Source organism: Ammospiza nelsoni, chromosome Z (genome assembly GCF_027579445.1).
Source record: "Ammospiza nelsoni isolate bAmmNel1 chromosome Z, bAmmNel1.pri, whole genome shotgun sequence".
NCBI classification, from domain to species: Eukaryota; Metazoa; Chordata; class Aves; order Passeriformes; family Passerellidae; genus Ammospiza; species Ammospiza nelsoni.
In genome coordinates this window covers 55,422,905-55,437,926 of record NC_080669.1, presented here as the reverse complement: position 1 = coordinate 55,437,926, position 15,022 = coordinate 55,422,905, and the positions used below count along the sequence as shown (strand labels likewise).

At 41.1% G+C, this 15,022-nt stretch overlaps 2 protein-coding genes across 3 annotated transcripts; both read right to left on the bottom strand.

Moving 5' to 3' along the window:
- Positions 1–146: 146 nt before the first annotated feature.
- Positions 147–5,034, bottom strand: LOC132086282 (molybdopterin synthase catalytic subunit). The gene is made up of 5 exons (XM_059491828.1): positions 4,965–5,034; positions 3,908–4,043; positions 2,894–3,047; positions 1,358–1,481; positions 147–252 (listed from the first exon to the last, which is right to left on the bottom strand). Exons 2-5 carry the CDS (start codon positions 4,026–4,028, stop codon positions 184–186), a joined length of 468 nt encoding a protein of 155 aa, XP_059347811.1. The 5' UTR covers positions 4,029–4,043; positions 4,965–5,034; the 3' UTR covers positions 147–183.
- LOC132086283 (molybdopterin synthase sulfur carrier subunit-like) lies at positions 3,925–8,820 on the bottom strand. 2 transcript variants are annotated; one of them, XR_009420400.1, is made up of 5 exons: positions 8,696–8,820; positions 8,249–8,370; positions 5,140–5,286; positions 4,965–5,058; positions 3,925–4,043 (listed from the first exon to the last, which is right to left on the bottom strand). XR_009420400.1 is itself a non-coding variant. In XM_059491829.1 (4 exons), exons 1-3 carry the CDS (start codon positions 8,705–8,707, stop codon positions 5,160–5,162), a joined length of 261 nt encoding a protein of 86 aa, XP_059347812.1. In that variant the 5' UTR covers positions 8,708–8,818; the 3' UTR covers positions 4,965–5,040; positions 5,140–5,159. The 2 variants fall into 2 exon arrangements, 1 of the variants encoding a protein (XP_059347812.1); XM_059491829.1 differs by lacking the exon at positions 3,925–4,043 and having other exon boundaries at positions 4,965–5,040; positions 8,696–8,818.
- Positions 8,821–15,022: the final 6,202 nt, after the last annotated feature.

Genomic DNA, 15,022 nt, shown 5'->3' with positions numbered 1-15,022 from the left:
CAAAGGCAATTCCAAAGGACAGTAAAACCCCTAATTAATCCTCATTCATTTCACTCAGTCCAAACTAAAGTATTGAAATTGAAACATCTGTTAGAACCATTTAGAAACAGAGAATCTCTGTAAAAACTCAAAGGTAAATATGCTCATTAGGAAGAGTAACACTTTATTTTCAAAGAAGTACAATTATTTTTCTGAATTTGCCCAAAAGCATTCCTTGTTTTCTTTCCAAGAATATTCATCCTCATAAATCTCCTGTAATATAAACAAAGAATGGGAAATGTTGTGAGTCTGCTATATACAGCTACAAGCCAGGCCAAACTGAATAGCCATCCCACTATCATTTACTGATCACATCAGGACTGCACAGCACTTGGCTGGCAAGCAGAAGAGAGGGCAGCACCCTTAGAACATATGGACTTGGCTGAACCCCAGGCTGATCCCCACTGAATTTAAAAGGGCCCACCTAAGCTGAAGTCAATTCAACAAAGAGATCTAGAAGAAATTATATAATAGCTGTAGAGTACACAGCATTCATGCTGCTATATTAACCTACTGTACCGTTGTTTTGAGACAAAAATTTAGATGTAACAAAATGTCAATATTAAAATAAAAATTACATTAATACACTAAATACACTACCAATAGATCTTAAGGACAGACTGGATTACCAGCAGCAGTCCAGTCCTAAGCAGCAAATTCTGAGTCCCTGCTTATTTATTCTGAGAGAACTTCCATCTCCTCAGGAGGTATCAAAAAAGTGAAGTAATGTGTGGAATATCACTGTTAACCACATACCAAGTTCTGCCAGGGACAGGAGGCAGAGATAATGCTCATTACTCGCATGCAACACTGACTTTATACAATGAGGCCCTTTCTAGACCTGGGCTTCTCCACACACTGTTGTGTGCCTATAAAGCTTTGGGACTTCTGCTCATTGTGTGCTGTTGCTTAGTGCTTTGTGCTTTCTCATGGCCACAGCAATGAGGGGCAAACAGACAGGCAAGAAATGCTCCTGTTACTTCCAAACTGCAATGCTGTCCAAAGCAAAGCTGACTCAAATTCTTCCATAAGCCTGTGCAGAACTGAGTTTTGCTACTCAAAAGAGGACAGCTCAGGCCTCCTTTGCTTTCACCCTAGGACGGTTTCAAAATAAAGAGGAGCTAGATGGTACAGGTCCAGGAGAACCTTCCAGATGCTCTACCTGCCACAAATGGGCCTGGCTGCAGCAGAAGAAACTCACTGGTGCTAGACACTGACAACCCATCAAGAGCAGCTGCTACAGCCTGGAACACTGCTAAGGCAGCCCAGATGTCTAAGACTAGCACAGGCCTAAATTTGATTTTGTCCCTAAACATACCTTTTTCCATATAGGAACAGATGCTTTTAAGGCATTGATGCAGTACATCACTGCTTCAAGGGATTCTGCTCTGTGCGGAGAGGAGACTGCAATAATTACACTTGCTTCAGTTATTGGAACCACACTAGGGAGAGAAGAGGAACAACAGCAGCTTTAGCTAACACTTAACATCAAGAGCACCCAAAAGTTGTAGCCATGTCACGTCAGTATTCTGGCCACATGCTCTCCTGACTCATTCATACTGAGCAAGTGTCAAACCACATCCAAAAGATTATACACTTTTTAAAAGAAAGAAAACCATAACCAAAATCAGTACCAGATGTTAGAATTCCACACTCTAGAATAAATAAACCCACCAGACAGAGGCTTTTTTCTTCTATTCTTTCTTTTTTTAAAATTAAGCCTATGGAATTAAGAGGGGGAAATTGCTAACTTGTAACAATGCATAGGAAACTCATTGGAAGCTGGCTTAATAATGAACAATAACAAATTAGAACAGCCAGTTCTTACCTAAAAACCTAAGAAATCATCTCAGTTTGCATAAGAATTTGTGAAAGAAGAAATTAATTGCCTCACACTAGGAGATTTTGTAATGAAACCAAATTTTTGATGAATTCTTTTTTTGATGAATTCTGATTTTAGATTCCCAAGTTTCCTACTTGGTGTGCTGTGTTAAACTTAAGAGAAGCACAAGGTTCTGTGTTTCTCCTTGCAGTTGTAGCACTCCCAAAATCTGCCCCCCAATCTTCCCTCTACAGTCAGACTCCTTCAGCCCAGTCTATAGGAAGAAATCTCAGCCTAAATGCTTTGACCTGCCCTCATGACAGCCACTCCCTCTGCTGACTATAAAGGAAATCTAGGGAAACCACCCCTCAGGCCTTTTATCTTAGTTACCCTTTACAATCACATCCCAAATTCCTTCAGGATTTCTGCAAATCCTGCTAGTTTTAGCAAGAAATCTTCTCTGAACTGGGAGGGCCTAAGAGTATGTCAGACACTAGCATTACACGTTTTGAATCAAAAGGAAAATGCTTATCCAAGACTCAAGGAACAACAGGAGGCTCTCTCACAAGCATGGCTGGCAATTACCATGCCCCACAGCCTTAGCTTCCAGACTTTTTGTAGCATAAAAAGACTAAAATCTGACAATAAGAACATTCTGCAGCCCCTCAACAGGAGAGAGAAGAGAAAAAGAAAATGCTGCCAACTTCACACCTTTAAAAAATAAAGAACAAAATAAACTAACAGCCTCCCCTTCCCTGGAGTGAAATATCTCCCCACTTTCAAAATATCACATCAGCATGAAAGATCCTTCCAGGCTAAGTGTGGACTCCAGTAAACCCTACCAATAAACACATTTTTGAAAACAAAATTTTTGAAACTTAGCTCGAGAGCAAGAGCTTGATCCTGCAGCCAGCTTTGCTGCACTATGGTTTCTAAACACTCTTGCGGGTTCTGCAACTATGTAAGCACAGCCATGCAGCAGACAAGAACTGATATTCCAGTTGCAGAAGAATGGGGTATGGACATACGTACCCAAGTCTGTGGTGCACTGCAATATGTTTGACTGAAGGCCATTTCTGTCTAACATCTCTGCAGATTTTCCCTATTTCAGTCTCTGCCATTGAAGTATATGCTTCATATTCTAAGTGAATGACATTTTTTCCTTCAAAATTATTTCTTGTAGTACCTAAACAAAAATGATTTATCAGCTAAAAGCAGTGGGCAAATGAATACATATTGTATCTTTATAATACACATTATATACTACATTAATAGAGAGTAAAAGCCCAGGATCTCTTGCTATGGTCAAGGTCAGCACTGTGCAAATATAAACAACTTCCCTAATCATGGCTGCATAATGAGATTATTTGAACAAGATAAATCTTTACTATAAAAGGGAGAATTTAGTTTACACATTACACAGATCTGCAGCCCACAATACCCAAGGCTGGGACATCTTCTGTGGTAACTGGTAAGGTTATATAAGGTTATTATGGCATTTGCCCATATAATTTTTAAATTCCCAGTATTTAGGAACCTAGTAGCACTAAGGTTTAAACACAAAGCAGTTTCATATGTGTGCCACGTACATTAAGCCCTATACAGAGCTATCAGCCTGACCTTCACCAGCTCGCTGGTAGAACAGTACTCCATTTTCAACTAAGACCTGAGTTACAGAACCTCACATACAGGTGTGGACATGTGGTTGTCAGAGCCACAGTACTCCATTTCCCACCGTGAACAAGTTGTATCCCAAGGGACAGGGGAACAACTCCCAGGCAGTTCTGTACTCCAGAGCTACTGTTCTGTTTAGTCCTATGATAGCCATATCAGCCAGAAAGCTCCACACCACTTTAGCCCATGGCAGCTGTTTAAGAGCTGCCATGGTCTTGCTCTACTAATTCAGAACCTGTTTTCTAAACATAATGGACTCAGACCCGGAACTGATTTATTTGAGAACTACAAGTCTGGGATGTGGACAACCTAAGTTACATTTATTAGACTAGTAACATAACTAGTGACTTAGCTCACAGATATTAAACTCACCAATGAACAGAGACACTGCCCCGCAGTATGGCGAAACAACCAGCTCTGACACTTCATCTACAGAGAGCTTTTCAGACTTGAGCTTGATAAAATCTTTTGGCACATCTTCGTTTTCTTCCATATCACAATAGAAAAACTGAAACCAAACAGACTCTGTTGTTGTTCCTGAAGATACTAGCATCAGCCAACTGCTTTTTATCCAGTGCTCATGCCCCAATTTATGCACAACACAAGGCACTATCTGTTTGCCCAAGAGACTAGTCTACATGTGAAATTCACTTCTCAGCAGCCTCACTGAGAGTATATTAACTGCAAATAACAAGCAATTACTTGGTTTAATGGCATACATATTTCTTTCTGATAGGAAAGTCTAGTACAGTGGGATAAAACTATAATTAGTCCAAGGCCCTGGTTCAACAGTACATTCAACCAGCACAGACCACTGTGTAGTGCTGGTAAATCTGTGGTGATATTGTCAGTCCCTCCTATTTATCTCATCAAATCAAACAGTTTAAAACAACGATTTCTGATAAGCATGGATTAGAGTTCTAATCCTAAAGTTGAGTATGCTCTCCAGGACATTCAGGTCCTCATACTATGAGTCTGTTACAGCCACACAGAAGACACTTCTAACTTATCTGAGTAGAAGCCAGTCATTAGATCACCTAGGAATGAGAAGTAATTTGATCAGCAGCAATGGAACAAGCTGCAGTGAATGGATGGACTGGCACTTCAAAGTGGGCAAAGAAATGAAGCTATTCTAAGGACACCTTTTTAACAGCCACAAACTAACAAAATTTTTAAGCAGCAGTCAATTATTTTTACTTTATTATCTTTTCTGTTTAAAAGCGGCAGGAAATTTTTCATTATTATCTTGTTTAAGCAAGCTAAGTTTCCACTGGTAGGAAGAAACAACCAGGAAAGAGTAACAAGACCTAAAACCCAGATTCAAAGCAATGCCTGACCTCTCTGGCAAATGTCTTCCATTTACTGCATACAAGTTAATCATTTACTGGTACACTGGCTTATAGTTTCTGCTCAGCACCACTGCACTCACCAGACGGAAACACAAGTTGGGTTTTCTCAAAAGAGTACTGGGGTGGAGGGAGAGAATTGCAATCACATCTTCAGACCTAAACAAGAAAAGGTTCCTGTAACATCACACAGAATTCATGAGGTATTTTAGCGCAAGATTACACTCCACAGAAAACTAGGCAGTAAGTGATACCTACCTAACAGAACCTGGGCAGGTTCAGCCTCCACTAATTGGTGGGATGATGGCAACCTCGTCTCCAGGCTGCAGGACCAGGAGCTGATCTCCAAGAAGCACGTACTCCTGCCGAACAGCAAACACCACTTGATCCCGGATGAGAGCAAGCCTGAGGGGGATTGGAAAGAGCACAAATAGGTTTCCAGACAATGTCTGCATCTAACCATGAGATTTCATTAAACAGCAAACTAGTGCCCAGTATTGGGCAGCTGAGGTAAAAACCACTGAGACTTACACAACTTCACTTCCAAGACACTGTCAAAAATACAACAAACACACACCTCCTAATCTTGGATTTTCTTGTAATGGCTAAAAAGAAATTAGATCAGTATAATTTTCAGAAATCAGGAACTGGATTTGTCATAGGCCTATGTTAGAACAAAACAAATCCATACCGGACCTACTTCAGAAGCTTACAATAAAAAAGTTGGTAACTCGGGAGGCAGCAACTATCCAATTTGGGATTAGAAGGAAATACTGTCTTGATGCAGTCTGGCAGGACTGGAGCAATTTTCTTATGCATCAAGAAGCATTGTGGTATGTGTTCATAAGATCTCATGAAGATTTAGTAGTCAGAGAGTTGCTCTTGTGCATGCTCAGACTTTGTGAGACTTTGGGTTTTTTGTACTTACAGGTCTGAAACCTGCTATTGATAAGGAATGGCCACAGAACTAAGAGAGCAAATGTGATGTGTCTTCTGGCAGATCTTCTACATATTTTTTATGTGAGATATTGCTGTGAGAGTCCATAGCTCTGGATATCATGAGGCAGGGAATCATTTCTATGACTAAGTAAAATTACATAGCAAACATGAGGGCCATAGCAGTAAGACAGGAGAAAAAAGAATTGCATTTTACTTCAGATGTTTTGCGGCGAAAAGAAGAGAACTTTACAACTTTGTCAAAGTTGTAAAGTTGGTATGTTTATTACAGCGCTGGACGCATGTGGAGATTGCTCTTTTCAAAAAAGGCATGCGTACTTTTGAGAACTTCAGGTCTCTTTTTATCTCTTTCTTAAATACATATGCATACAGTTTCATAATAGGTTCATACATATTCATTTTTATGGGTTTCGTTTGACTTTTACTACTAGTTCTTTTTTATCAGAAAAAAATTTGAGGTCAGGTTGACTTGCCTTTAGAGCAGGCTCTGACTCCTTCTATCATCTTTTGTCTTTTTCTCTTTAATTCTGTCTTTCACTGAAGTAACTTCACTGAGCTTAGGCTTTGCAGTCTGGCTAAATAACTATGGTTTTTAACTACAGACTTAACTTAAAAATGTACATTTCACTTAAATTAAAATGGATTTCTATCTTGGAAAATTTTCACTTTGCTTCACAGATGACACAGGCATGATAACAGTTCTTCTTCGAGACTACAAAATCTGGCAAAACCAGCTCAGCTGTATTGCCTAGAAACAAGTAAGCAGACCAAAAGAGTACAAGTAAAAATCATCTTGTTTCCTACCAGCTAGATAGAGAAAAATAATCAAGGCACAGGCTGAGCAAAACACAGTAGCACCGAGAACAGACTGAAGGGAGGGATTGTATGAAAGCAAAGCAAGCCACTAAAGGACTGTGCACTACCATGAAACTGAAGTGCCCATTAGAAGGGCAGGCTCTAATTAAAGTCCCTTGCAAGCCAATTAGTTAGGGAAAATGTGTCGAACAGAAAAGCACAGTCAAGTATGCTCAAACTGTAATTTGAATATCCATTAGCAATGTGAATAGAAGTCTGTGGTCAATGCCCTACAATTACATTGAGTTTTTCCAGAAAATTCTACTGCCCTAAGTCATCATTCATAAAAGGACAAAGTTGACAAATTACAGCAAAATGACCAACGGTGCTGCTGCTGCTTCTGACATAGACGAAAAGGCTGCAAAGTAAAATATATGCATTCCCTACTGCCTCTAGCACCCAAACACACTTTATTTCAATTCTCTGTGAGGAAAAGGTCCCTGGTCCAGTGTTTTGTGAAGAGTTTCTCACTTGGAAACAGATACCAATGTTAAACAGTTCATTTTTTTTCACAGTGTTTGAGAGCATTTTACTAAAGAAAGACTTGGACATCTAAGTCCAAAGTTATGGTAAGTCCAGAGCACTAAGCACTAAATCCTGAGGACCACAACCTCTTTTATAATTTACTCTTTTTTTTATCCCCTTCTATCTCTCCAAAATGGTGTCCCACCTTTGTTCATCAGACTCATTCTTGACAGGACTGAGCACCTTCCCTCAGCTTTAAACACAGGGGACATTTCTATTAACACCCCCAAGAGCACCAATGCTGCTGAGACCCTTACAGCATACATAGTACTTTCTCAGGACCAGACTCCTTATGAAATGCAAACAGCAGTGTTTCAGAGCACTGAAGTGGCTGACCATAATTGCTGTGTCAGGCTGAGTGGCTGGAAGCTTCTGGGGCTTCAGTTCCCTTCCTGACCTGCCTTGCAGAGTGTGCCATAGGCTCAGACCAATGGCTCACAGCAGTTAATCACAGAATCAATTAAGCTTGAAAAGCACTCTGTGACCATGGCACAAAGTCCAATCTTCCCTTAAAAAACTTCAAGGATAGTGACTCCACCATGTCCCTGGGTAGTTCATTCCAATATCTTTGCATCCTTTCAATGAAGAATTTCTTCCTAATGTCTAACCTAAGCAATTGGAAATACCCACATATTATAATTTATTTCTTATTTATTGTCCTGGCTCTGCATGATCTCTCCTTGCAACATCTCACCTTCTCCACAGACCAATAACATGGTAGTTTTCAGGTTACCGTACCACAGCCCTCCCGGACAATGGACCATGTGTACTCTCAGGCCCAGATTTGGGTACATCTCCTGCACCTGGGCCTTCCTTGTGTATACAAAAAGCTACAACACTTCCAGCTGTACAAAACATTTAGTGTTTAGGGTTACCAAAAGAAGGTAAGACCATTGGGTTTGTGCTGTTGAAGTACTGCTATGTATTCCAGTCTAATGCTAAATACCTAATTTGCATTACAAAAAAAAATTTTACAAATCCACGTTTCTTTGTGCCTCAAGTGTACCGCAAGGTTACCCTTGCTGCATACCTGGGGTGTACCTTGACGATCTCCTCCCAGAGCTGCAGAGAGGTGATCTCCCGTGGCACCGAGAGGGTCTCGCAGCGCAGCCCCGCCAGCTCCGCGCTCCTGGCGAAATACAGCACCGAGACCTGCCCGGGGAACAGACAGCGCTCAGGGCCGCCGCGGGGCCTACCGAGAACACCGCTCCCAAAATACCAGCACACGACCGGAACCAGAGCGCCAAGATCTCGATGCCGATCGGCTCAGCCGCGTCCCTCCTGCCCCGGCTGTCAGGACAGGGTGGGGAAGGAGGAGAGGGCGGCGGGCGGTGAGTGACCGCGGATCCGCGTCCGCCGCCCAGGCCGCTCCCGCTGCCCATCGGGGCCAGGGGCAGCAGGAGCCCTGCCGCCCTGCCAGGCACCGGCCGAGCCTCCGGCCGGACCGGCCCCGGGGTCGCCGGCTGGTGGCACCTACCTGGCAGCGCATGGAGCCGCCGTCCCGGGGCGAGCTGCCCTCCGCCGCGGGCCCACGGCGGCGCCTGCGCCGGGGCGAGAGGCGCCGGGCCCGGACCGCCCCCTGCGGCCTGGCCGGGAGCGCCGCGGGCCCGCTCCCCCTGTCGGGCCGGGCACCGCAGGTTCCTTCACCTCACGGGTGGTGGCGAAGGCGGGAGATGCCGGGGCTTTGCCCAAAACCTGAGAGTACAGTGTTGAGGACGGCACTTTACAAGCCGGATTTTCAAGGGGACTCGCAGCCCCGCGCGCACCGGGATTGCAGATGTTCGCAAACATTACGCGTCCGCAGCCTGACGTGTTAAACATGTACTAAATGCGCAGGACAGGTAGAGTTGGCGTGTAAAAGCCACGGATCCGTTTCAGAGCTGACCCAGGATTTCAGGGTTAGGGCCTGTTTCACCTCTGCCTGCAGTAATGAGCAGGGTGGGAGAGCGCTGGCTCTCACCAGGGAGGGGAGAGTGACACGGGGTGTGTAGAAAGTGCTGCCGAGAGACCCACAGCAGTTGTTCCACACGGCATAACTGTGTGCCAAAAGTTCTCCTTGTGGGTGGCCAGGGTTATTTCTGTAGTGTTTGTCTGGTGACACTCGTAACCTCACAGCAGTAATGGAGGACCTCCTCCAGGCAGACAAACGAGGGGTAAGTCCACAGCCATTAGCAGTGTGGAGGAAATCATTCTGCCAACGCCCAGGGTCCACAATGAGACAGAGAAGTCCTGCAGTAACAAACTCTGCTGAAAACTAGGGAGATCCCACTGGGGCATAACCATCTAGGATCTCTCCAGTTTTTAGCAGACACAGCCTCCATTTATTCTAAGCACACTCCTGCTTTTGGAGGGTGAGGTACTAGGAAGATACAACCTTTAAGAGATCCGCATACTCTACATATCTCCCCTCCAGCATGTACCCCCACACCCATTCTTCCAGAACCTGATTGGTTCTTTCACGTTATCTAGTTGTTTGTAAAGGCATGGACACCCATTTCTCCTACCATCAGTGCCATAGAGTTTATGGGCAGTAATTGTGATTTGCACTGGTGGTCATTAAATTGTTAAGGCTGGAAAAGACCTCTAATTGAGTCCAGTTGTTACCCCAGCACCACTGTGTTCACCGCTAGTCCATATCCCTGAGTGCCATATCCACAGGTTTTTTTAACCCTTCTGGGGCCAGTGATTCTACCACTTTCCTAAGCAGCCTGTTCCAATGCCTGATCACCCTTTCATGAATTGCTCTTCATATGAAAACTAAATCTCCCCTGGTGCAACTTGAGGCCGTCTGCTCTTGTTCTGTTGCTTGTTACTTGGGAGAATAGACTGACCCCACCTGACCACAGCTTCCTTCCAGGCAGTTGTAGAGAGTAATGAGGTCCCCCCTGAGACTTCTTTACTCCAGGACAAACACCCCCGGCTCCCTCAGCTGCTCCTCACAGCACTTGTGCTCCAGACTCATCACCAGCTCTGTTGCCCTTCTCTGGACAAGAACATCAGTCCTTCCTGGATGCAACACTGTTAGTAAAAAAAGGCAAAAAAAACAAAAAAAAAAAAAAAAAAACAAAAACCCCTCAACCTAACAAACAAACAAAAAACCCCCAAGAAACCACCACCAACAAAAAAAACTAAGAAACTCAAAGAACTAAAAAGATGGCTAAGAAAGGAAGCAGACTTTTCTGCGTAATAATTCTTGCCTCTGAGTTACAAAAACAATGAAAGTTAAAGTGATTACGTTTTCCAAAAAGTGTGTGATAGAAATACAATAATTTCTGCAGAGCAATTGTATTGCACCAGTTATTCAGTACATTGTGTCTTAATTCTCTGCTGCCAGGAACAAATAAGTTACTTTTTAAAACTCTGTTCTTTTGTGAATGATTAACTAGTGTTACAAATTGAACTCTCCTAAACACAGCATGTGTCAAGTGAACAAAATAATTGCTTTCTTTTTTTCTCTGGGCTGAGTAATTTTGGATCTATACGTCTTAGATGGAATAGATCACTTTGACATGGTGTGTGTGACCCAGCCAGTAGCTAGCAAGTGGCTGGCACATTTTTCCCAAGCAAAAGGTGTACCATAATAGGTGTTCTTAGAGTGAAGTGGAGGAGTACTGGCCTCAGCTGGAGAAAATTTGCCTCTCAGCCCAGAAAACAGTGAGCTTTGAAGGATTTATCTGTACATTTAGGGTTAAGACAACTATGGAATAAGGAGAGATGGGTTACTGACAGTGAATTTCTGGATTTTCTTTCTTTGATGCTGAAGAAATAACTCACCTAAACCAATTCTTGAGTATTTTTCAAAGGATGGATCAGTCTTCATCTCTGCATTGTAATGATTTAGTTAAAGCCAGATTATGTGTCTAGGAAGCAGAGGAATAGTGTATGATTTGTCACTCTTATGGTCCCTTATCTATGTTCTTGAACAGCTAAAAAGCAGTTAAAAATTCTTAATCAAAACCAGGAATTAAGATGAGTTGTAGTATTAGTGGCTAAAACAAATTTCTCCCTAAATACCTCTTTATTCTGGAAGTCTTATCTTCCAGGAACATCAGCCTCAGAAAGAGGTGGGACAACTACACTGCTTGGTTTGCAAGAATGAGTTTTATCCAGATTGATCTTGTTTGATTGTTTGGTTCTTTGGCTTGTTTGGTGTTTTGGGGGGGAGAGTATAGATATGTACCTAAAATTAAATAAGAGATAATTTTATAGCTCTGCAGGAGATATGCTAGCTCTGTAGAGACCAGGATTCAAAACTATCCATTATTATATAGACTAGGTCTATATCATATTCCCTTAAAATATTTCCTGTTCTGTGTCCTTTTTTCAGGCACCATTTTCTTCTTGGACCTTTTGGGTTGGAATATGAGTATCTGCAATTTATAATATCTTGTTCTGTTACTTCTTGATTCTATTATTTTCAATTAAATCTTGTCCTAAGTAAAGGGGCCTTTGCTGTAGCAGAAAGGTGTGCATGTATTCTCTCATGCCAATATGTACATTAGCCAGAATGTAGTGTATGTACATTTTCAGAATTTATTTCTTTCAGATGTCTTCAATTTCAAAAAAGTTATGTTATGATGTCCTCCAAAACAGGTGTTTCTTATTCCACTTCATAACCTTTCTTTGTTTTAATAATGTTTAATACTGAAAATCCAAATTTTCTTGTATATGTGGGATATCCTTACACTTCCCAAATAGCAGCTTAAAGAAGTTCAGTTCTAAGGAATATTCTAGATAGGGATGTTTCACCTACTAATTTCTTTTTTACTTACCATCAGGAAACTTTGAACTTTTAGATGTGGCTAGGGTACGCCCAGACACTCTGCTTACAGTCTAAAGCACTAATTCTGCATGTGATGTTGAATAGAGAGAGCCACAGCAAAGTCAGCAATACTTAAATAAGTGCACTACTCTGTCTGCTAGTCCTAAGTTAATTTTGTAACAACTTAGTACAAGAATTGGTATAAAATATGACTGGATGCACTGGGAAAAGCAAAGAGGATTGAACTGGAGACATGTTGTTAATCTTTAATTCTTTTCACTAATGATTTACCTAATGTTGCTGCAGGAAAAAAAGTCTCTCTAGGACTGCATAAGACTGTGATTCTCTAATTTCTAGCAGATTTTCTGTTTCCTTTTGTTTTCATTTTAAACATTTTCTCAGGACTGTTTGGTATAAATCATGAGTTGCTGCTCTGAAGTTCAGATTTATACTTGGGAAATCTTCAGAGAATATTTTTTACTCCAGTTTTGTTGTTGCGAAGAATTTAGGCCATGTTGATGTCAGACTTGAGTGCTTTTTTTTTGAGATGTTGATGCATAAGACGTTATTTAGAAGAACAAAGAAAATTCCTTTACTTCAAGCTTCCTGAAATAACTAGGGAAAAGAAAAATTATCGCTCATGACATGGAATAACCCTTCATTACTTCACACACCCTTCATATTCCTTGGACAACCAGCCAAATCTGAAGTCATTTTAGTATTACATTTTTGCTACTAAGTTCATTTGAGAAAAACAAAAAAACAAACCCCCCAAAACAAAACCAAAGGAAAAGAAGGGAAAAACAAACACCCCAACCCCTCCAAAAAAACCCCAAACCTGAACAACCCTGAAAGTAATTTGGAATAATCTACAAGGATCCAGAAGTCAAGCAGGTACAGGAGAGATGTCACTGTGAATTCCAGTAATTCCACTGAATTCAGGTCTGAATTTGGCATCATACGTGTCAACACTGGTAATAATCTGGAAAATATCTTCCTGTTTTGGAAGGAAGGAGAGCTGTTTCTTGAGTTTCCATAGTGGAACATTTGAGGGAAAAACTTGAAAATATGAATCTGTCTGAGACACTGTGACCTCTAGGATTCCTGTGTGTGAGGTATATGTGGCTGTTTGACCAATGTATTTAACATTTCCCTTGGCACTCTTTGAAATTGTCTATTACAAAACAGATGGCGCAGTAGTTACTTTTTGAAGGGCTAGAAGAGCAGGACTACATCTGGAATCAATCTTTAGCTCCCTAAACCAATAGATCACCCAGTTTTAAGAGGGCCTTCTAATATAATTGCATTGCACAAGTACAGAGAAAGAATACACAGCTTTAAGGCAGAGTATAAGCAGTCCGGAACTATAATTCATAGGGACATAAGTCTTTCTGTTCAACTGTCTCATTTATGGGCAAGTTTTTCTACAAGAATTTATTTTTATTGAGCAACAGCAGTAAGTGAAATGTGTAACTTCTTCAATGAGATTTTAAAAATCCACAAATTTTCAGGGTTTGTATAAAGTATTTTTCTTTTTTGTTGGCAACTGCAGTATTCTTAGAGAGATTACTTCTTTCCTTTTTATACTGTCCTTGCCCAAAAAGGTAGCTCAAGGTTGTATTAAACTAGAATGCACACCATCATCATTCGAGTAAAGCCAGTTATGGAGTTTTTGATGATTATTAAGTCATACAACACATGCTCTGAAGAATGATGGAAAAGGGTATTAGGGCATTCAGGATTGATGCTAGCATAAAAAACTATTTCTGCAAACTTCAATGCCAAAGGAAAGTGCAGGTTTTAACCCATAGAACTGCATATTTGAAACTGTCTTGTACTGAACTGCCTGGCTAATATTTGATCTGGATTGTCTAAATATTTAAAATACTAAATGTGTCATTTGTCTTGGAAAAAAAAAGTGTTGTCAAAAATGCACTGCTTCCTGCAAAGGTCTTGAATTTCTGTAAAAAAGTTGTTATAGGGCAAGGAATTTGGAATACTATCAAATTAGGTATCTGAAATGATGTTTAGAAAGATAAAATTGGTCTTGTAGTTCAGTAGGCTTGTATGCCATTCTGTCCTTTTGTAAAGCACCTAGAATAGGGAGACATGAAAGGCTGGCAGATAAATAGTAGTTGTTGCTTTGCATTCCCAGATTGTTGGCACTCTAATTATCATAACATGTAAGAATTTGAAATACTGTACAAAGTGAGAAGCATTTCAGAATATCAGTTTTTCTGGAGCCAGTGGAAATTCCCAGGAACTAGTCAGATCTGTAGGTGACAAATGAAAATGAACAAAACTTCTGCAAGTTCATAATATGTAATGTCAAATTACAGATTGCAGTTACTTTGTCTTTCCATTATTTCTAGTTATTATAGCTGCTTTACTCGGCTTGAATGGGGAAATTTTGCTGAAGTTTTTAATTACTATTATTTGAGATCAGTATTTTGGTTTAGTGTCTTAATAACAGCTGCCACTGGGGGCACATACAGCACAATTGTAATAGAATGTTCTGCAAATGGCATTCTGTCTTAGGTTTAGATTCTGGCTATACGACATGGTGATCCTTTTGATATCTGTTAACGTATTGTAGAAGGTTTGCCTTCAATCTTTTCCTTACATTTAAGATGTAAATATTATATAGCTGGTTCTATAAAATGTTGCACAACTTGATTAATTCTACACTTCGAGTTTAATATTTTAAAGTAATAGAGTTAAAAATGCATACACTTTAATAAGCACTCCACAGGAACAGTTGTACAGTAGAAGTGTACCTGCTCTGCTCAGCTGCAGGGGGTGGGCTGCAGCTTGCATCCTGCCTACTCATCCTGCCTACCTCATACCTGCCTGCTTGCTATCCACAGGATCCCTGCTGATCCCTGCAGATGTTCATCACCACATGGTGTATGTATTAAACTGAATTAGTATTGAAAAGGAATATTCTTATTGAAAGGAGTCTATGCTTTTCACTCACCTGTTTTGCACACTTCCAGAAAATCACGCCTAGATCTTGATGGTGTCTTCCAATGAGGCTGATCA

Excerpts from the sequence above, each read along its gene's own strand:
- LOC132086283 (XM_059491829.1), bottom strand. Across the intron at positions 5,287-8,248 it reads ATCGTCAAGGTACACCCCAG|GCTTGCTCTCATCCGGGATC; the intron begins GTATGCAGCAAG and ends AATCCCCCTCAG.
- LOC132086282 (XM_059491828.1), bottom strand. The coding sequence starts at position 4,028 with ATGGAAGAAAACGAAGATGTGCCAAAAGATTTTATCAAGCTCAAGTCT. Across the intron at positions 3,048-3,907 it reads GGCAGTGTCTCTGTTCATTG|GTACTACAAGAAATAATTTT; the intron begins GTGAGTTTAATA and ends ATTTTTGTTTAG. Across the intron at positions 1,482-2,893 it reads GCAGTGCACCACAGACTTGG|TGTGGTTCCAATAACTGAAG; the intron begins GTACGTATGTCC and ends TTCTCTCCCTAG.